The sequence below is a fragment of the Larimichthys crocea genome, chromosome XXI (assembly GCF_000972845.2).
Source record: "Larimichthys crocea isolate SSNF chromosome XXI, L_crocea_2.0, whole genome shotgun sequence".
NCBI lineage: Eukaryota > Metazoa > Chordata > Actinopteri > Sciaenidae > Larimichthys > Larimichthys crocea.
The window spans coordinates 2,290,045-2,312,136 of NC_040031.1; the positions used below are offsets into that span (position 1 = coordinate 2,290,045).

The window sequence follows — 22,092 nt, forward strand, 5'->3', positions numbered from 1 at the left end:
GCCAGGAACCATGTCAACCGTTATAATAATACAATCAGGCATGGTATGATGACTTTCACTTCCATATCACTGCCTCACACTTTTGTCTGGTACAGAGGACTGATCCAAACTATGAGGACGTGGTTTATGTTTTTGTCCTAGTTTCTTTGTAAGGTTTAAAAAACATTTTGGTTGGTGTTGCCTTCCAGAACCTATTAAGTTACATTAAAACCACATCATGTAGAAATTGATATTTTTGTGATTTTTTGCACCACCAATTTTAGAGTGAAGTAAAAGTCACAAGTAACAGATAAACATAAGTCAAGAGCAGCAACACAAGACATCGCAGCCAGCTAATATTACTTACTAGTCTAACAGCAAGAAGTGTAAAATTAAAAATGTAAAATTAGAAAACAATTATTTAATCCACAGAGTAATACGTGTCACCTGGCTTCAATCTCCTCTACAATCACCATGATCTCATCTTTCAAACAGTTTGCTCTTCTCTTTTGATCCATGGCTATACCGGAAACCCTCATTTGTGCTACAAATATATGAAGTGATATCACTGATTGTAAGGCAAGTGCAATCTATTTTCAGTTGACATTTCTAGATCATAGGTACAAAAGCATGTTTTTTATGCTCAGTATCTAAGTTCAAGTATAAATCTAAGAACAAGAGCTTTTTCTTGGGGTTTCTCTGCCTATTGGGAATCCTCGAGGAGGCCTAGTTGTTTTATTGGCAATTCCAGGAGGCCTTGAGAATATTTTATAGATAATAAATATAGTCAAAGCAACAGCCTAAGACTGAGTATTCATTGAATCCAGCAGGTTCATGTGATCAGTTTTAGTCATCAGGGAATGTGAAATAGATGGAGGCTTAGCTGATGTCACCCGTAGCCGCTGTTGTTCATCTCTGTTGCCACAAATTAAAACATGTTCAGTGAAATGAAACTGTCCGATGTGGTGGTCTGTTTCTGACAGTCTCATATCATTTAAATGATCTAGAGCAGAAAACACTTTGTTTTCATTATCCCGAGCGAGGTTTCTGATGAATGCCGCGATCATCAGCCCCTGTTCAGCTCCACCTCCTGAACACAAACACATCTTTAATTTAGAAAAATGAACCTCTAGGAAGCTTTGTTTCTGCTGCTGCCTGCAGGAACTTTCTGTTGAAAACTTCATGACCTATTCCAGTGAATTAATGAACAATTCTTATTATCATTATTTGTAAAGGGGTATATCAGGATGAATTAACTTAGCTGCACTATTAAAGGAGATTGTATGAGGAGGATGGCTATGTGGATGCTTCACCAGATTCCAATGTCTTTCAAGTTTTGTGGCTTTATAATGTGTTCCCACTGATTTTTTTAAGATGGGTCTAGTTATCTTTGAAAAGATTCCAGTTGTACTAAAAGTGGTTACAGTATTATTTAAGGTGATTGTGATTGTCCTCAAGGTGGTTCCAGTGGTCCCCAATGTCCAATGGTCCTTCATTAGGTAAACATTTACTGGAAGTGGTTCCAATGGTCCATGAGGAGGTCCTTGTTATCCTTGATAAGGTTCCTGTGCTCCTTGAAGATATCCCAGTCACCCTTGCCAAGGTCCTAGAGGAGGAGGGGAGGGTCCTGTAATTCCAATTATCCTTGGACAACATCAATGCTCAGCTGATGCATCATCAGCGCAGACAGCAAGGCCTCAAAATTAAAAACATGACCTTTAGACTAGAGTCGGATAAGAACAGAGTCTAGACCCCCATCAGTGTTTGTTTTAAATCAAAGAGCTCAACCAAGATTACAGAAAAATGTAAGATCACAATGCTGCAGTGGAGCAAACTGAAAAACTGCAGCGGATAAGAGCTCAAAGTGAACAATGAGGCTCATGCTCACATGCAGATGTTGGTATAAAGGAAGTGAGGGTAAAAGCAATATTCCTCCCTCCTCAGAGAAAACTCTGTTCCTTCTGCTCTCAGCCACAGGCAGGAAAGTCAGGATGGAGGGATGTGATGGAGGAGGAAGCAGGAGGAGGAGGAGGAGGAGGATGTCGAAGCATCTGTTGGATCCTGAAGCAAAGTGAAGGGCAGCAGCAGTAGGAAAATTACAGTGTAATAACATGTGAAATGTGTAAACTGTCTGACTTATTGGGCTACACTGTGGAGGTAACTGTAACAGATTTTGTTTTTTACTAACACAAAGTGTCTTAATGTGTCAGAAACATCTGGAAAATCAATGTGATTTTATTTATTAATTTAACCATAGATGTAAATGTGATGTTCCTTTTATATCCTGAAGAATGTTCTCAAAAATAAACAATTAGAGAAGAAATCTTGAATCCCTTTATAATATTTATAACTGAATTTAATTGGAAGATGATGGGCCTGTCTCTGTTGATGCTTGTATATAGATTCTGTACACAACAGTGTGTAATGATTTATAGGTTAAAGAAAATCTCTCCACTAAGACAGCGATTATAAAAAAAACCACCAGAGTGAAAACAGTGGCACCTGGAAACAGGTGAGATCATGTAACAGCATCATTTCAGTTGATCTAAGCTCATGTTTCCTGAGCAGCAGACAGATGTTCAGATGTTCAGACCAACGGCTGTGATTTCTGACTGCCTGAGTTAAAACAGCAGCTGAGCTCTTATGTCCTGACAAGCACTCTGGATCTGAATCATACAAACTCGTTCATATGTCTGATTATCATAAAACACAGAGCGAATGAGACCGGCAGCCTGTCTGTCTGATCAGGTTCTCTGAGGGACTCAATGTGGCCTCCCTCACTCTGAGGGCCCATTGCACACCTGGAGGAGAGTTTTGCAATCAAAAGGGACTGCAAAATGTGTGAACCTTCACACTGATGACAATTAAAACTTTTCTTATTCTTCAGCGCTAATGCTAAAAACAACGCAGTGGCCACATGGTAATGCCTCAGCTATAAGTTAGCAGCCAGCTGGTAGCAATGTTTCAACCATTCACAATCACTCAGCAACTACCCCAACCATGTATCAACACCATAGCAAACACCCCAGCCATGCGTCAACACCATACACCATAGTAACCACTCAGCGACCACATCAGACTTGTATCAACACCATAGAAACTACTTAAGCATATATCAACACCATAGCAACCACCCCAGGCATTTAGCAACACCATACCACAGTCATTGATATTACAGAACCCACTCTGTAACCATCCTAGCCATCTTTTAACACCCTAGAACCAACCTGTTAACACTGTAGAGTTCACTTGTAACACCCTTGTAACCACTGGTGAGACCATTTAGCTGCCACTTGGCAACACCACCTACTAATACATAAATTTAGACCCATATGCTGGCTGTTTGATATCTTTATATATATGTCTTTATATTATTCTTGTAAAAATGTGTGCAGTGAGTATGAGAGTGAAATAATTTCACCCAGGTTCTGGTCTCCCTCTAATGATATGATGTTAGTTTGTCCTGTTGATTAAAATAAATCCAGATGTTGGGACTAATCAGCAGCAGAGGATTCCTGCAGTTTGATGTCTGACAGGGGATTCCTCCTCTCTGCCTTCTGGCTCTCTGCTTAGTTTAACCCTCAGCCCTTTATTCTACACTGCAAAAAATGTCTGGCCAACATGTTTTATCCTCCTCTCTGAGACCTTTACTTTCAAACTGACCTCTTCAGTTTCCACAGACACTACACACCTTTATTTTGGATTCTAGTGGAGATCACAAAGTTTCTAAAGATACAAAATCTGTAAGTATGTCAGATTAGGCCATATTTATACTAACAAGAATCTATTTTCTATATCTATAGTTATCCCTGAAAACAAACAACAACTCTTAATCAGAGATTTGTATATTGTATTCAAAAGGCAAAAAGGATTCCCCTTAAAAACAATGTAATTTCCAGAACTCTTTTAAGTATATTTTAAGGGGTACATAACTTTACCCTTAATTTACTATGTTTGCTTCTGCTAGCACAAATATTAGACTGAGGTTATCTGGATTTTCATTTTCTTCATTCCAAATAATCTGCAGCAACACCAGCTCAATCCATTAAATAATTTATATATTAGAGATTCTAATGTGTTAAGACAGGTGTAAGTTAAAATTAGCTTCACCTCTACAAACCAGAACATTATAATGGGTGCATTACTGTTATGGTGTCATGTTAGGTTGGGACATTTTGTATAATGAGTTTTACTTTTACTTGTAATATCATATTTCTACTTATAACCTACTGAGCAACTAAAGCAAAATATGTCAGTACTTCTTCTTCCATTACTGGTGGTAATTAAATCAAACTGACCACAATTAATAGTAATGCCTTGATAATACCTTAATCCATTCATGTATCCATTAACTGAAAAATCCCACTAAATTATCTTAGTTAACGTGAAATAAAGGTGTTTTAAGGGAAAGGGGTCAGGGAGTTCTGGTCCATAGTATTGATATACATCTCTTACACTGTGCTCTTGTATAATATTTATTTCAGTGCTGTGCTTCACTGTGATATGTTTACTGCCCTCTTTGATTTCAATTACCTGTTAACTAAAGTTGTGGATATTTTTTGCAGTGGTCTCTCTCTCTCTCTCTCTCTCTCTCTCTCTCTCTCTCTCTCTCTCTCTCCACACACACACACACACACACACACACACACACACACACACACACACACACACAAGCACGCACACGGCACACACGGATAGATGAACAGACAGACAGACAGATGGACAAACTGTGTCTCCTGCTGGAGCTCAAGGACTGAAGGACACCGTAAAGCGCAGCTGATAAGCGGCTTTAATCGGCTAATTTGGCCCCAGTGGCCTTTAGCAGGCTGCAGGTAAACACACCGGAGCCGAAAACACCCGCAGTCCGACACACTCACCGCGGTCTGCCCGCAGAGACGCTCCGGGTGGTCTTTACTCAACAACCTGAGCTTTTAACTGTGGAGACATGGGTTTCCTCTTCAACTTTCTCATGGTTTGAGGATTTTGATGCGCTTTCGATCAACTCCGCCTTCAGTTTTGGCATCTTCGCGACACAAAATGTCCTTTCTTACGAAGACGCACGGAACTGTATCACCATCTGTTTAATAATTATGAGTTAACGGTGTAAAAGTGTGTTTTTATTTGTAAAGAAGACCAAACTACAGCTGTTTCCAGCCTGTTTTACGCGGAGCTTTTTGCGTAAAGTGCGCACCGAAGAGCTCCACGGTAGAGTCTGAGTCTCCGTGACACCATGGTGACCCCACAGTGCGGGGACCAGAGTCCGTTCCGGTCTTCATGAGAGTCCGCTGGCCGCGCTGCTGCGGCTCGGACCGGGACGGAGCGGAGGAGCCGCGGCGGAGATGGCAACCAACCTGAGCGCGGCTGCGGCGGCCCCTGAGGCGGCCGCCAGAGGACACAACCTGCCGGCCCTGGTGTTCGGGGTGCTGCTGATCGTGGTGATCATCTGCGGGAACCTGCTGGTGTGTCTGAGCGTGTTCACGGAGAAGGCGCTGAAGACCACCACCAACTACTTCATCGTCAGTCTGGCGGTGGCGGATCTGATGCTCGCGGTGCTTGTGCTGCCGCTCTTCGTCTATTCCGAGGTGAGAGCAACCCACCACGTAACACACTGTCTGTGGAGATATTACACGTTAGTTTGAGCACAGGTGACATACTTTTTTACTTTCAGTATTTACCTTGCTCCAGGGGCCCCAGTGCATTTCAGGGCCCCCACAGAGCTGCTTATGGTTTTAATGTTGAGTCCAGGTTATTTGAATAGCAGGTGTTAATGGACTCAAACATTTTCCTCTTTTTACTTTAACAAGTACCTTTAAATGACCAAATAAACCTGAAACCTGAAAACACACCAAACGTGAATCTAAATTAAGGTGAGCCAGAGACCCTGTAATTTGTCAGTAAATTGGAAAATCAGAATCATTTTCATTAAGGTGGAGTAAAGGCAAAATTTTAACATTTACAAATTAACTGTTTCTGACAGGTTACACTAGATATATGTCTTCTATACACTAAATCTACAGCAACACCAGCATCAAACAATTAATGTACTAAGGCTGTTTTGATTGATTGTGTGCTTGGTTTAATGGGTTTCAAGGGACAAAATGAACCGAAAAGCATGAAAGTCATCACAAAAGTTGCATGTTACCTGAAAATTCAAAGATATTTTACAGTAAGCAATGTCTGTCATGTCATTTTGTCAGGTGAGAGATTTTCACACCTTAGACCATGCAGATACATTAACCCACCTTACTATATCAAAATCAATGAATTATTCCCCTGAAATCCCATTAGAGACACCTTAATTACATCAGTCATGCACTGCACGGGTTAACCAATGGCATCTTAAAAGAGAGGTAAAAGAGATTCAGAGAAACAGCAGGTATTTGTCACTCAAATCTTGTTACCTTTTCTTCTCATGATTCAGTTCAGAGGGAATTCTGTTTGGAGCCATGAAACATCAAAATATGAAGACATTAAGAGGACAAACAGCAACAAGAACAGGGGACAGAGAAAATGCTGAGCTGAGTAACCAAGAGAAAGAGCTCTTATTGCACATGGGATGAATAAAAACTGGAACCATGAACCTCATTTTTTCTTAATAAAAATGTGATTAAAGTGAACACAGCAGTATACACATAATATATGGATACAATAAATAACACTGTGGTAACATGAGTAAAAGTAGAAATTCCACAGTATGCAAATACTCTGTTACAAGGAGACATTAAAAATGCAGTATCATTAAGTATCAGAAGTAAAAGTACTCATTATGCAGAATGACCCATTTCAGAATAAATTGTAAACAATGCATAATATATAGGTTTATATATTATTTATCAATTATGGTTTTGTAGTTTAGAATGAGGCTTTAATGTCTACAAACACTTCAGGTCCCTTTCCATGGCGGAGCCTGCTATGTTGGACTGCCATGTTTCTACAGGAGCCTAGAACGGACAAACTAAACACTGATTCTAGATAGGACTTGCAGGTTTCCTGTGTGTTTCAATCAGTACTTTATTAATCCCCGTAGGGAAATTGTTTCCCTAAATTGTTGAAATACACAAAGGACGCAAAAGGACTGACCCAGATGTCCATTTTCAGGTGATTAAACAGTAAACTATCACAGCTGGGTAAAACATATTAAGTTCTCACAGAAATCTTAAAATTATTTTTTTTCACTCCGATCAGGACTGGTGTTTTTATTTATTCATTTAAAGCCCAAATTGCATTTTTCTACTATGTCCATTCATCAGCCACTCAACGTTTCTTATTAGCTTCAAATATTGATGAACAGCACATTTTCTTTTTCAGCTAAGGAAAGGAAGATTTATTTGAAGTGTGTAGTTGCAGTGAAGATTTATAATGGATTATGTAGAATTGTGTTTCTCTTGGAAAAAGTTATTGCATTGCACTGGATGTGATTAAAAATCTGAAGATGACACAAGCAATCATTTATTACAGAACAGTAACACAACTAATCACTGATATCTGTGAGGTTTTTGTGAAACTGACAGAAAACAAGCTCATAACGACACATCGAATAGGCGAGAACTGATAAAGTAAAACATTGCTCTAATCAAACCGTGTCACTTCACGTTCTTCTTTTTGACATCATTGGGTCAGACTGTTTCATCTGAATCCTTTTTAGAGGATTGGAGGAGTAAAACTGATATTCCACATTTCTACATTAAAAAGAAGCAAATATTGGAGAAAATCAACTTCATTTTGTGTATTAAAATTTGGTTCTTATCTTTCTGTTTATAGATCTCACTACCTGTATTGTATCCTTTGGGTTCTGCACAGTCAACAATGATCAGTACCAGTGATGTTCTGGGCAGTTTTAATCATCCACTGCAGACCTCATCTGTCTTGTCAGTCAGGATGCTTTCTATTGCTCCTCTACATACAGTTATTTCTGAGCTCTCTTGGGCAGGCTGGAGATGTGATGAACCTATAACTGTTAACCAGCTTCACCTCAGCTCCACTGAAAGGAGTGGGTGTCTTTTGATCGCTTTTCCCAAAATCAATAATCAGCTCCTTGGTTTTGTTAACGTTGAGCTTTGAGTTATTCTCTGTGAACTACTCTGCACGAGTGTTGATTTCCTTCCTCTATGAATTTTCATCCTTGTTTTGAATCTGACCGATGATGGTGGTGTCACTCTCAACCTTCACAATGGAGCTCAGCCCACAGCCTATGGAGGAAGTCTAATATCCAGTTGCAGAGTGTGGTAGTCAAGCCCAGAGTGCTCAGTTTTTGTTTGATGTGGGGGTTTGTGCTGAACGCAAAGCAGAAACACCAGTCTCATGTAGGTTATACAAAGATGTGTGAACACTCACAGTGGAGATGACATCTTCTGTGGACTTGTTGGTTATGGATGCAAACTGTTGAGTGTTCAGGCTAGCTGGGATGTTGTCTTTGATGTGCTGGAGAAGAGGTTTCTCAAAACACTTCATGGAATAAAGGTGACTCCTGAAGCACATATGAACACTGTGACAGTGATATGTTGTCAGTAATGACAAGCATGTGTTTTTAGTACACAGACAGGGATGTTTTCAGGCATTTTACCTAAAGGACCAGTCTGTTGGGCATTTAGAGGTCTTGGTGTGATGTTGCCCCCTCTCCTTCCTAGCCTGAAGAAGAAACTATGTTTGCTGTAAACCACACAAATAGCATTAAAGGTCCTATGTAGAGCAACATGGCGGACTCTGTGGAAGAAGACCTGTGTCATCTGTAGATATAAAAGGATTATTCTAAGGTATCAACAATGTAACTATTTCGTATTTATTTTCAGGTGGTTGTATGTTAATGAAGAAATAGGTACAATATTACATTTCATTGTTAGAGCCTCCTAAATCTGACACACACACTTTAAGTAAAATATTTTAAATGTAGGACTTTTACCTAACAGAATATCTTTACAATGGTATTACTACTTTTACTGAGCAAAAGATGTGAGTACTTCTACCACTGAGCTTCAGGTTTGGAAATATCGGTTTTAAAGGATCAACAGCCATGACCTGGTTAACCTTGAAGTCTTAATTAACACAACCTCATTCAGCCCTAAGTCAGCCTTTAAGACAGGTTGTGCTCAAAATAATGGAAAGTTTGAATATATGGGGTGCACATGATGACTGAGAAAAGTGTGTGATTTGACAACAGTGGTTAAAATCTTGTCTGTGATCCTGCGGGGGAACCAACACATTAGTGAGATCTGGGTTATAAATACATTGAAGTGTCAGTGTCAGCTCTGCAGCTGACCCTCTGATGAAGCCTCCTAATTTCACTGTTTTAATCTTTTCATCAGCTTGGTAGATATTATATATAAGGTATTTGTGATAACAAACTTCACACTTCTTCACACACTTGGTCCTGGTATAGTTATTCTTTGTCTGTCAGAGCTCAGACAACAACAGCCAAACACATTCCTCCTGATGATGGCTCTGCTCCAGGGGTCAGAGGTCACCAAGTGGCCCCACAATAACAATGGACTTTAGGAAAACAATGCAAACAAGAACAATTAGTGCATGTCTGTCTCTCTCCCTCTGATCTTCCTTGTGTCTGTTTGTTTTTCATATTTTCCTGGTGTTTCTTTGTAATCTAAACTCTTACTGTTTCTATTTCTGTTTGTTTTATTGTCTGAACAACCATTTGGCCAGAAATTAAACTAATTTATTTGGGGCTGATCAGCTGATTCATGGTTCAACCTTATGGTTCTCCTGCATTGTATTATTACAGTATTATTAAGATGGAAGTAAAATTAGCAATAATACATTGTCCAAATAGTTCACTATAAATAAATTAATGGATTCTTTAATGGATTTCTGGCTTGATTTAAAGTTAGATGTAGTGTTTAATGAACTGTAGTGAATAAAATCTGCAGTAAATCATTTTAGAGCTTTTTAGACGGTATTTCATTTTTGTGTTTATTTAATTTTTATAATTTGTTTTTATGCACATTCTGATTTATTTGTTATTTTTTGGATTTTATTTGGTAATTTGTACTTTTATTCATTTTTACCCATTTATTTATGCATCTTTTATTTATTTGTATCAAATGAGTTAACACACCATTTATATATGTGTGCACAGCTTCCTTGCAGTGTAGTGTATCTTTTTGACTGACCTGTCAATGTTGATGATTTATATATAATTTTTAATAAAAATATGTGCTTAGATTAAAGTAAAGAAATATTATCTGCAAAATGTATTTATGTAACAAAAGCACACATGCAAAAAAATAAAGGGTGATAAGTGTCCCTTGGTTCTTGGTTGGTTTATTAACTTAATAGAGGCACTCTATTATTAAATATGATAAAGTCCCCTCTAGAGTGCCCTTCCAGTGGAGAAAATGCATGCTGGTGTCCAACCGCATGTCATTGGTGCCCTTTCTATTATCTTCACCCCTGCTCCTCAGAGAGATGTGTGAACATACTGAGCATGTTTCTGTGTTTCAGTTCCAGGACGGCGTGTGGACCCTCAGCACTACCATCTGTGACTGTCTGATGACCATGGACGTGATGCTGTGTACCGCCTCCATCTTCAACCTCTGTGCCATCAGTGTCGACAGGTCAGTGCTCACCTGTACAGGTACACACAACAGACAGACTGCACTGCAAGGAAGCAACAAGTAAACAGTAAGTTAGTGTTACGTTTCCCTTTAAGCAGAATCAATCAACGGAAGAACTCAGGGAAGACAGGTCAAAAAGATTTATTTATCATATTTAAAGGAAAAGGTGAACAACAAATGCAGGTTTGAAACATATGGGGGTTGTGCCAAACAAAATAACCAAAGTACAAAAAAATAGGGCCTAGCTCAACCTTATCTGGGAGAAAAGAAAAAGCAAACAAAAGTCTTGATTATCTTATCTACCAAAGTCTCTGAAAAGAATAAAAATACACCAGAGGCAACAACCCATAACCTAGTGTGATAACAATTGATTTCTATGTGCACGAATGTATAGGGTACCCCAGCCTTACCTCAGTTCTATCCCCCACCACAAACCTTCATAGAGCATCAGTAAGTCATAAAGCAAAGACAGAGAGAGAGCAACAAAAGAGAGAGGCTTTTAAAAGGTGTCCTCCATCTCTGATTAGATGACTGACTGGAGGGTGAGCCAATCCCCAGCTCTTCTGGAGCCCACAGGTGGCAGCCAATCCTCCCCTTCTCACCTGAAGGACAAAGGGAGGAAGGAGAGAGAGAAACACATACCTATACACATAACAGTTAGTTTGAACTTTGACATGTGATGTGCTACTTTCACCAGTACTGTATTTTGTATGTTATCTCTCATAACCGTGAGGTCCAACACATGAAAACAAACAACATCCTGATGGTTTAGCTCTTCTTAAAGGGATCCTCCGATTTTAAAGTGTGTTCATGGCTGATGGAGAGTACTACTGTGAGCTTACCAGACCTCTGTAGCCTGCTCCTCATCTCTACTTGAGGCTAGCCACAAGCATAACACCTGAATCTGCGTAATTGAGTGTTAAGTTGCATTGTGTGTAACATAGGCAAGCTTTTATAAGGAAGAAGAATGTGTGGAGTATGAGGAGCAATGAATTTTGTCCCTGTCTAGTGTCTCTGTCTGTGTCTATAAACCAGTATTTGTCCGTCATTGGACAAACTTTGAGAAGAATCACCAAGTTTTACAAGTCGTATGAATGAGTGAATGAATGAACCAAATTTCATAGAAATCCACCCAACGGTTGTTGAAACATTGCACTTAAAATCACATCCTGCCAGTAAGCAGCTAGAGGAAAAATCTGGGAAACTTTAAAGTCAGGAGGATTCATTGTCGAGGGCTCTGAATGTCAAAATGTTCAGTAGTAGACTGACTGATTGCATCCCTAGAGTCATGCAGCTTTTAGCAGGACCAAAACGAAGGCATGACCTTGGGGTTTAAGGTCCATATCTCTGTGCAGTTGATTTAAAGGTAGGGGTGAAAGTTCAACTATAACTCAGAGACTGTGTGTCAGAACCAGAGCTTCAATTGACCTTGGGTCAAGGTCATTCTGCAGATTAGTTGAACCAGAAACGTGAGTTGTCTGTCAGGACCACACAAGAGGAGACCTTGCCAAAGGTGTCAGCCTTCCATCTGAAGGTCATCAGGGTCAGACAGTCACGCCACAGTTCACTCTGATGTGGAAATATAACAATGACCTTTTGTCTGTTTTCTGTAAAAGCTACAAAAGATGAAAAACCAGAGCAGACAGAACAATTTAAGGCTCCAAATGAAGAATGCGTCTGCTGTGATGAACTGCCAGCTTCACTCTGTGCTCGTTAGTTCGACTCAATGAGATTATCTGAACTCTTAGCTGATGTTGAAGGATGAAAATCTGAGCTGAAAACCTGAGCTGCTCCTCAAATCTGATGTTCCAACTCCAGAAAATATGATTACATCAGAGACTGATGTAGGCAGTGAGGCTAACGTGGAATGATGGTGATGATCTGAAGCTTTTTGAAGCAGCCAGCAGCAGTTAGAGGTTTTAATGGATGAGAGAGCCTGAATAATTCAACAGACTGAGCAAGAAACAGATCCTGAAGGTCTGCAGAGAGTCCACCTGCTGCTGCTGTCCACAGGCTTTTTGGTCTCTCTGCAGGTTTAAAGGTATTAACAGCAAACTGATTGATGACCTGTTGTCATTGTGGATGGATGACTGAACGGGACCAGGGACCAATATTTCTTGTTGGAAAGTCAAATAAGTCAGTCTTTTGTCCTCATCACATGTTTTTGCTCATGATCAAGATCTAGGTCCTTTTGAAGAAATCTTTTGGGTTAGAGAAGATTGATACCATTCTCATGTCTGTCCTTTATATATGTGATATATATAAAACTACAGCCAGCAGCCAGTGGGTTTAGCTTAGCTTAGCATAAAGACTAGAAACAGAGCTACCCTGGATCTGAAATGGTAACAAAAGTTGCCTTCCTGTACTTGTGCTTGGTTTTGAGGATTTCAAGTATGAAAAATCCGAGGAGAGAAATAGTCAATGCAGTAACAGAATCTTTATTCATATTCGATCAGCACTGCCTAGTTTAATAGTTTCAGCTGAGTTTCATGAGTGTGTGTTGTGCTATAAAGACTCACTGAGAACTGAGAGACAGCTTTGTTGTATTATTGTATTGTATCTATTTTACTCTAAATGGGACCATGATTTACAGAACGAACATCATGCTGTATGGAAGAAGACTTGAAACTATATATTGAGATCATATACTACATGGGGGAACTGTTTACTGAGGTAATAACTCAAATGAGAAGTAGGGTCATTTTCTCATAAGCTTACAACAATCAGACTTTTTTTGTTGCTGCCAATGGAGCTGGCTCCTGCAGGTTTAGGGCACTTCCACATTGACTTTTACTTCACTAATTTGGATCTCAACTACCCCTGTACAATTTCATGACTGCGTTCACATGATTGCACAGTAAATGCATCTAAGATGTGCATTATATTATTTCACAATTAATTTAAGCCTTCCATATTGCAAGTTTCAGTGCGCTATCAGATGTTTATTTACCTTGAAAAAAAAGCCAGATGTCCCTCTGGTTTTTCACTTTCCAATGTCTCCTGAAAATGGAAATGGCAAGTAGTGAAATGATAATGATTTGTCAGATTACCAGATTTTTGATTAAGCAGTACAACATTCCCACCCTGAGTGTAACATCAAAGGTAAATAGCAGCTGTGTAAATATGGTAAATTGTAATGTCAGGTCTTATCAGGTATATCCTGTAACATTATACTCATTAATTTTGTTCTGTTCTGTGTTTTTATCCATACTCATACGTTATATCTTCACTTCTGTGTATGTCCCTTTAAAAATGCATTTTGACCTGTCAATCACAAGTGTAACCAATTATTTTATTAATTGCTGCATTACAATAATTACAGGGAGGAAGCTTTAGTAATGTTATTAGTTCCATGTATGATTTTTCAGCTATGAAAGGTCAAAGTATCTGATGTAAAAAAAAAAAATCTATGTATTTTATTCATTTGGGAGTATAAAGAGTAATCTGATTCTTCATATCATATCATATCATATCATATCATATCATATCATATCATATTATATTATATCAGGCATCTGTAAAGGAACTAAAAATTATTGGAGGATTGTGCATTAACAATACAGGCAGTAAGCATTTTTTGTTGTACTACATTTAACAGAACAGTGCGTAGGATTTTGTGGCATTTAATAGGTGGGAATTTCAGCTACTTGGTGAAGCTGAAATAACTATGGTGGGTATGAAAACATACAGAATGGACCTTTGAACAACACATTTAGAAAATGCCATTGGCGCTAATATGACAAACATTCAAAATTACTACCATGATGTTAATGCTAATGTCATGTCATGCGCCGCAGATTGTAAAATTTCTCTCACTTCTTGTAGGTTCATCGCTGTGTTAATTCCTCTCAACTACAACAGGAAGCATGTGGACCTGCGGCAGACAGTGCTGCTGTCAGCCACTTGGATCCTGGCCCTAGCTGTGGCCTCACCCGTCATGTTCGGCATCAACAACGTGCCGGGCCGAGACCCCAGTGAGTGTAAACTAGAGAGCGACGACTACGTTCTGTACTCGTCCGTGTGCTCCTTCTTTATCCCCTGTCCCATCATGCTGCTACTGTACTTTGGCATGTTCCGTGGCCTGCGGCGCTGGGAGGAGGCACGTAAAGCCAAGCTGAGGAACAGCATTCAGGCCTGCCGCAAACTGCAAGAGGCCGCCGCTTCATTACCACCACTGGCCTCGCTGCCACCGCCACTGCCACCCATTATAGAGAGGGAACAGACGGATACTCAGGATGAGCTGTCCACCTTCCCATCCCCAGACCAGCCCTTTCATTCATCACAGTACAAAGATGGCCCTGTGCGGACGGTCAGCTTCGCAGAGATCAAGTTTAACCCAGAACCTCGCAAGAGGAAGACGGCCAAGATCAACAGCCGGGAGAGGAAGGCCATGAAGGTACTTCCTGTCGTTGTGGGTAAGTTCTCTTCCTGCTTAGCAGCATCAGTGACTTAGTTAGATCACTACCACATAAGGCTGGGTTACCAGCAAGCTGAGCAACTATCTCACAGATTAAAGGATTGAAAAATGCTTTTTTGACTTGGTTTTCTGACAAAACTTTACTTGCTTCGAAGCAGCATGGACAGAGGAAACAGTCTTAAAAGGTCAAAACTCCAGCAACACTTGTGTTATTAAAAGCTTTATAGCGAGACTCATATATTTTGGTTTGCAGCTTCGATGGCCACAAATTCCTCAGTTGCCCTGAAGTTTTAAGTTTACTGTGTGTCAACTGGTTGTACTTATTTAAATAGTCTACTTGCAGTAAATCAGTGCAAATACTGAAGACAAACTTGGATCACTTTGAAGTACAGCTACCAGATGCAGAAATGAGAAGGGACCTCTTGTTTATGTGGGAACCCCTACCCACACATCCAGCCCCTAACTGAATTAAAACTGGACTGACACGTTTAGCTGATTATTAAGATTATAAATTGTGTTAACTAGCACCACACATCAGACTTCTATCTTCAGACTGTAAAGATCAATTGACTGGTCCCAACGTGCAGAAAAAACAAGCAATGTTACTTTGTGCAGTTTTACAAAAAGCTAGAATATAGAGCTGCAGATGGTGATAAGATGCAGAAAATATGGTCTGTTTTGTCTGACAGCAGTCTACTGACGCAATAATATCACAGCAAGCTCGCTCTGATCTTTTGACAGACGACAGTCTAATCCTCCTGACCTGTAGAAATCCAGCTGATTGTCCAACAACCAGACTGATGATTGTTCCCCTTTCAAATTAAACATCAGATGATGTCCGAACTGGTGGAAAGTTTTCCTGACTCTAAAATTTGTTTGGGACAACTAATCCAGGGTTAAAATCATACTTAATCTTTACATTGTCTGCCTGTTTTAACTAAATTCACAGATACAAAACTGATATCAGCCTTCCTTCCACCTAAACCAGTAAACAAGGAAAACCCCCAATTTCTCTGATCCAGAAAGGCTGTTTAAAAGTTATTCAGAGGTTACTTAAGAGTTGTCAAAGATTAAGTAAATCCATACACAGGAAAACTTACCACCACCTCTGATGTCTGTTCAGAGGGTGCAGGTACCTAAATGCCACACCTCCACCTCTGATGTCTGTTCAGAGGCTCTAACACATCATTTAGAAAAGGTCGGCCTAATAATAGCAGCCAGTGATGGTCCTAATGCGTAGAAGTGCCTTTAGCACACAGCAGCTAATCCTGCAGCTTCTTAATCTGAAATCCAATTATTACGTAAGCTTGGTCAGTGTGCAGGTAGTTCTCATGAATCTCTGCTTCATTAGTTCACCTGACAGTTAAAGTAGCAGTCTGAGAGCCGCCTCAACAATACAAAGAACATGACTAAATGCAATTTGCCTGCCCAATAAAATGCGTAATTAAACCCCAGGCCTGTATTGGTGGTCTATATAGTATTTCATGTTTTAAGTATAAACTGATGTAGTTATCCAGCTATCACCTACATGCTGATACTTGTGTGAAACTGACAGGTGGTGATCCCCTACATTAAGGTCACCACTTTGTTGGCTATAAATAGGTAGATAATTAGGTAGGTAGACATAGAGGTAGGTAGGTTTTAAAGATTGGTAGGGTGATAGGTAGAGATAGGTAGATGTGTAGGTAGGTTAGAGGTAGTAGGTTTTGAGGTTTGGGGGTACGTACTGCAGATAAATTAGTTGGTACATTAAAGTTGGTAGATAAGTAGGTACATTAGGATGGTAGATTGCTAAATTAATAGATTTGAAAGTAGATGGAGCTCTGCTTCTTTAGATCATCTGAATCAGAAGCAAGTTGTTAGATTGATAGCTAGGTTAGTTGACAGGTAAGTTGGTAGGGTAGATACTGTAGTTGACAAGGGCACATTGGTGTAACATAGTAGGTACGTTTGTTGGTAAGTCAAGGGTAAATTGGTAAACTGGTATGTAAGTTTATAGGCTCAGCAGCAACATGGTGGATAAGCAGGAAATTTGGTTGGTAGATAGGCAAGTTGGTAATTTGGTAAATAAGTAAGTTGGTAGGTATGTAAGCTCTGCCTTATCAAGTCCTCTGGCTCAGTGGCTCATTGGTAGATTGATAGGTAGGTAATTTGCTAGGAAGAAACTGTAGGTAGGGTAGTTCTTAGATTGGAAAGGTTGGAAAATTAGTAGGTTCGAAAAAGGTAATTTGGTATTTTTGTAATTAAGTTTGTAGACTGGTAGGTGAGGCTCTCCTATTCAGTTGGAAAACCTGACAGTAATCTACTGAAGGGGAAGGGGAAGTTAGTAGGTTTGTGAAGTGCGTATGTAATTTGGTGCTTCTTTAACTCTTCTTTAACTCATTTGACAATTAAGGTGGCCTCCTGAGTGTAGAGCTTAATGAAAGCTGGTTATTTGGAAAGTAAGTGTGTGGGTTAGTTGGTAGATACATACATTTGCAGTTTAGTAAGTAATTCAGAAGCTCTGCTTCTGACTATTCAAGACATAATCTGAGAGTAGAGCTGAACAGACAGTAGACTGGTATAGATTAATATAAAAATACTGAAGGGTTCAACCCAACCTGGGAGAAAACTTTTGGGATTCTCTTCTGGTCCAGAAAGAGATTATCGCAAGATATTCTTTTTGATAGAGACAGTCCAGCAATCACCGCCAGCATCTTGTCTTTATGTTAAGCTAGGGTAAACAGGCCAGTTCTGTAAACTCAGTGCCGGTTGCACAGTGATGAACCTAATATTTTTCTGAAAGATCTGACTCTTGGTAGAAGACCTAAGTTTTGGGAGAGGGGCAGGCAGCTCCCTCAGATCCTCAGCATCTGGACTCCTAGTTGTCCCCAGAACCTCCACAAAGAAGTTTGGTGAGGCCGCTTTTAGCTACTGCGGCCCCCATCTCTGGAACAGCCTGCCTATGGATCTGAGGGACTGCACCTCTGTAGACATTTTTAAAAAACAACTTAAGACATACCTCTTTAACCTGGCTTTTGCCTAAGGTGTCTGGCCATTCACTGATGAGTTTTTATGCCCTGATCACTCCCTGTTACTTTATCTCTGGTGCTTATTTACTGTACAGGTCATATCTACTTTTACAGCAACTGTTCTTAAATTATGCTTTTTTCATCCTGTAGGTTCTTTTCTTATTTGTTTTATTGTTGTAGTTTTATGTTTCTACTTTTTCTTTTAATTTCTAGTTTTTGAAACTGCTCTATTGTCTATTTCTGTTTTTACTCTGTTCTGTGAAGCACTTTGGGCTACAATTCAGAAAGGTGCTATATAAATAAATAAAGTTAAAGTCAAAGTTGAACATCAGCAAGGACCTTGGAGTTCCTGACTTACTGTTGACAAACTTCTTCTACTTGTGTAGGTGCCTTCCTGTTCTGCTGGACTCCATTCTTTGTCCTCCACACAATGCGAGCTCGCTGTCAGGACTGCCACATCCCACCGGCCCTAATGAGTGTGGTGACATGGCTCGGCTACGTCAACAGCGCTCTCAACCCCGTCATATACACTGTCTTCAACACTGAGTTCAGGAACTTCTTCAAAAAGTTCCTCCATCGCTGCTTCTCCAAGAGCGCATGATGCGCTGCTGCTGCTGCATGTCGATTTTTAAATGCACAAGAGCTGAAAGAGATGCTACTGACTGTTGATTTAGTGTCTGTAGACTGTGTATGTTGCCATTGTTTCCTTCCTCTGTGAGGTTTTATTTTTCTACATGTGCCGACAGCTAAGTTTGTTTGAGCTTCATGTTTCTTGTGAAGAAGCTTCAGTCTGAGGAACAAACTGTTCAGCAGCACATCTATATCACACAACCGACAAGAACTTATTTTATATGTTAAAATTCATCTTTTCAGAATAAAAGTTTTCACAAAAAGAGCTGGTTGTCAAGAACTGCACATTTGTCAGTTTCAGAAACTTGTTTGGGGTCAATAAATTAGATGATAAATCAGAAGTTTGGAAAATGGTGTTCATACAGAAGTAATATGGTGTATACTCACCTCTGTGCAGGGGTATTCAACATATCTCCCGAATATACTTACTTACTTACTTTACTTACTAATTCCCTGAAATTAGTTTTTAAGGCAATGCCTCCTCTAAAGTAAAATGTGTACATAATTAAGAAATCCTGGGGAGAAGCATTGTATGAAGGATAAACTCAGAGAACTAAAGTCTCTTCAGTTATTATTTGGTCTGTAACTGGCATATTACATGGAGGGGTATAAAATTAATGACTACAAGTATGCAAGTAACCAACACACCAAAGCTCAACTACATCAGACCTGCTCAGCATGTTCCAGACAGAGCCTAGATTGTGCAGGGTCCCAGGACCTCCACAAAGTCATCTGAAGGACATTAAAGTTTGATGATGTTAAGTCTGAGACAACAAACGGACACGAAGCTTTAAAAGCTTCTTAGCAGATTTCATCAGAGTCAAAAGAGAGAAATCTCAGAGGACAGACTGACAGCAAAAGCACACACTTAAACACACACAAAGTACAGCACATTTCTGATGCCTCTGGTGTGTCAGATCATTTTAAAACTCTGGGATCTACCCCCTGCAGACGTGGTCATATGCCATAAACCCCACCCACTCCATGTTAGCAGATGGTACAGGGGGCAAACTAAAAAAATCATTTCACATAAATTGTAGGGAGTTGGGTAGTTATCACTGATCTATCTTCAAGGTTTTAATAAGTAATTTATTGCTATAAAAAGAGAGTTTTACGCCATGATTGATAGCCGTGTTAGTGAGTGAGTCCTGTGGGTTTATGTGCAGGACCTTGAGACCACTGCTCCAACCACGATCATTGCTTCACAGACTGCCTCCAAATGACTTCCCCACTGCAAGATGACAGCTATAATTGGGATAATACGGTTCTTTTTTGTACAGTAGAAGGAGGTGAAAACGTGTCGTCCTTCTTTATATGTCGAGAGTACATACATTTAAACATTCTCTGCATCATACTGGAGATTAAGATAGATTAACAAACAAACAGTATTGTGAAAATATGTTGCACTGTGCCCGAAGTTCTATAAAATGTAAAATATTACTCCAGTAAGACTTCAGCAGCCTCCAGTTTCGCGGATGTCCAGAGTGGGGGTGCAGTTTGCTCGGTGGAACACCTTGGGGGTATAAGTCTTTGGCTGCAGACCCTCTTCTTCTCATCCAGTGTGTCGTGGAAAGAGAGGGAGACATTCAAGATACTAACCTATTAGGACAGCATCATCTTCTCTGTGGCCACCTCCAGAGAATCCTGCTTAAATCCTCCACCATCTCTTATCTGGCCTTCCTAACTAGCTTCTTGAGCTTGTTACCATCTCTCTCTCTCACACACACACACTCCATCCCCACCACATGGCAGCATAAAAGACAGCGATGCCCGACACACAGTGGTAGAACATCTGCAGCAGATCTTGCAGACGTTGAAGCTCTGAACCTCTGTGGGAAGTAGAGATGGTGCTGGCCCTTTTTGTAGAGAGCCCCTGTGTTTCCACTCTAACCTGTTCAGGTGTTCTTTGAACTATTTATAGGAGTGACCTGCCTTGACATTCTCCCCCTGGATGGATACAGGGGTCAGGAGAGGCTTAGTCCTGTGAAAGTTCACAATCATCTCTTGCTAATGTTCAGCTGCAGATGGTTCAACATGTGCTCAAGGAACGAGATGAAAGAAAGGGGCAAATCCACGGTCCTGTACATAAATGTAATCCAAAGTTTATCTCAAATGAATGAGACTTCAGCTATGTGAGTTACAAAAAGAGAGAATTTCCTGAAGAGACTTCAAATTTTGGAAGATACTCAGTTCAGTCAGTGCAACAGACTCAGGCCTCTATCTAAACACATGACGCATTTAGGTATACTGTATATGATTTTCACTATTTTTCAAGCGAGCTGTCGAGGAATGGGAGGCATATGGATGTGGGCGTCTTTCATCTAAACTGGTGAGGTGTGGCTTTTGATTGATATTTTTCCCTGAAGTCACCTTGCTTGCTGTAAACAATAATTGTCATTTGGAATAATGAATGGTAGACACACAGTGTTCAGATGAATATCAGGGGTAGGGTTTAGATGAAAAATTGCAGTTTTGTTGTGAATGATGAAGGTAATACGAGGTGTGTTTATATCATGACTGTTTCATTTAAATCACCTTCAAATTAATCAATCTTCATCATTTATCACTGTAGTTTTCAATTAACTTTTGTTACTTCCAGCAATCTCATGCTTTCTACAGTGCCGTTTTAAAGCCCCCAAACTGTGACCACCTCTCCTTGGTTGTTCTGCCTCTTTCACCTCCCAGATAATCTAAAAATCAGCAAAGTTGTGGATCATTGATGGATCTAAGGCCAGGTGAATGATCCCTGGGTGTTCAAACAAGCCATCTGGAAATTGCACCTACGTGTCAATCAAAGTGGCCATGCTATTAATTATGCATAACTTTAAGCCTTAATATAATTTGAACAGGTGAGTTGAATAAAAATTTAGACTAAGTACAGGAAATTAAATGTAGAGGCGGTTTATGTACCAGGATGTAAACATGTTTATTTCTGCTACATGGGGGCTTATGGAGATCGACACTGGATAATTAAGGAACTGCAGTTGTTGGCACTTGTGCATTGGCTTCACTTCACAGCCACAGAGGTTGCAGCTTGCTTCCAATCCCTCATACATGTGTAGACAAGCCATGACTTAAAAGTACTGAAGGCTTGCTGTCAGACCTGTGGTTTAATATGCAGCACACTGCACTGCAGTTGGGCTTAGGAAAATTTAAGTTCTATGTTTGATAATCTAGTGCTAAGTCTGACAGCTGGGTAACATGATGAGAATATGCTGACTGTAGCGTACACTTAAAGGGATATTGATTTTTTTAGATGGGCCCTTTTTAGGTGGCTAAATTATATTTTTCTGCTGACTCTGTCCACATCAGTGATTTGCTCCATATCTGTGCCGGGACTTCCGTCTGCTTCATCAAACTGGTAGTGTGCTGACCAACGCCTACTGTAAATAACTGTAAATGACTATGCGTCAGTACCTCATACATCCCCAAAGAATTTGCTTCGGTGAGTTGGGGCATAACGAATATAAAGATAGTACAAGAAATATAT

The 22,092-nt window shown here is 39.9% G+C and overlaps 1 protein-coding gene across 1 annotated transcript; it reads left to right on the top strand.

The window, feature by feature from the left end:
* Positions 1-4,693: 4,693 nt before the first annotated feature.
* Positions 4,694-18,803, top strand: LOC104935131 (D(4) dopamine receptor). Its single transcript, XM_027272962.1, has 4 exons — positions 4,694-5,561; positions 10,432-10,544; positions 14,370-14,959; positions 18,359-18,803. Exons 1-4 carry the CDS (start codon positions 5,319-5,321, stop codon positions 18,571-18,573), a joined length of 1,161 nt encoding a protein of 386 aa, XP_027128763.1. The 5' UTR covers positions 4,694-5,318; the 3' UTR covers positions 18,574-18,803.
* The last annotated feature ends 3,289 nt before the right edge of the window (positions 18,804-22,092 follow it).

What these genes read in the sequence shown, in the direction of transcription:
- LOC104935131 (XM_027272962.1), top strand. Translation starts at nt 5,319, where the DNA reads ATGGCAACCAACCTGAGCGCGGCTGCGGCGGCCCCTGAGGCGGCCGCC. An exon ending in TGTGCCATCAGTGTCGACAG is followed by an intron (nt 10,545 to 14,369) that starts GTCAGTGCTCAC and finishes CACTTCTTGTAG; the next exon opens with GTTCATCGCTGTGTTAATTC. An exon ending in GGTACTTCCTGTCGTTGTGG is followed by an intron (nt 14,960 to 18,358) that starts GTAAGTTCTCTT and finishes CTACTTGTGTAG; the next exon opens with GTGCCTTCCTGTTCTGCTGG.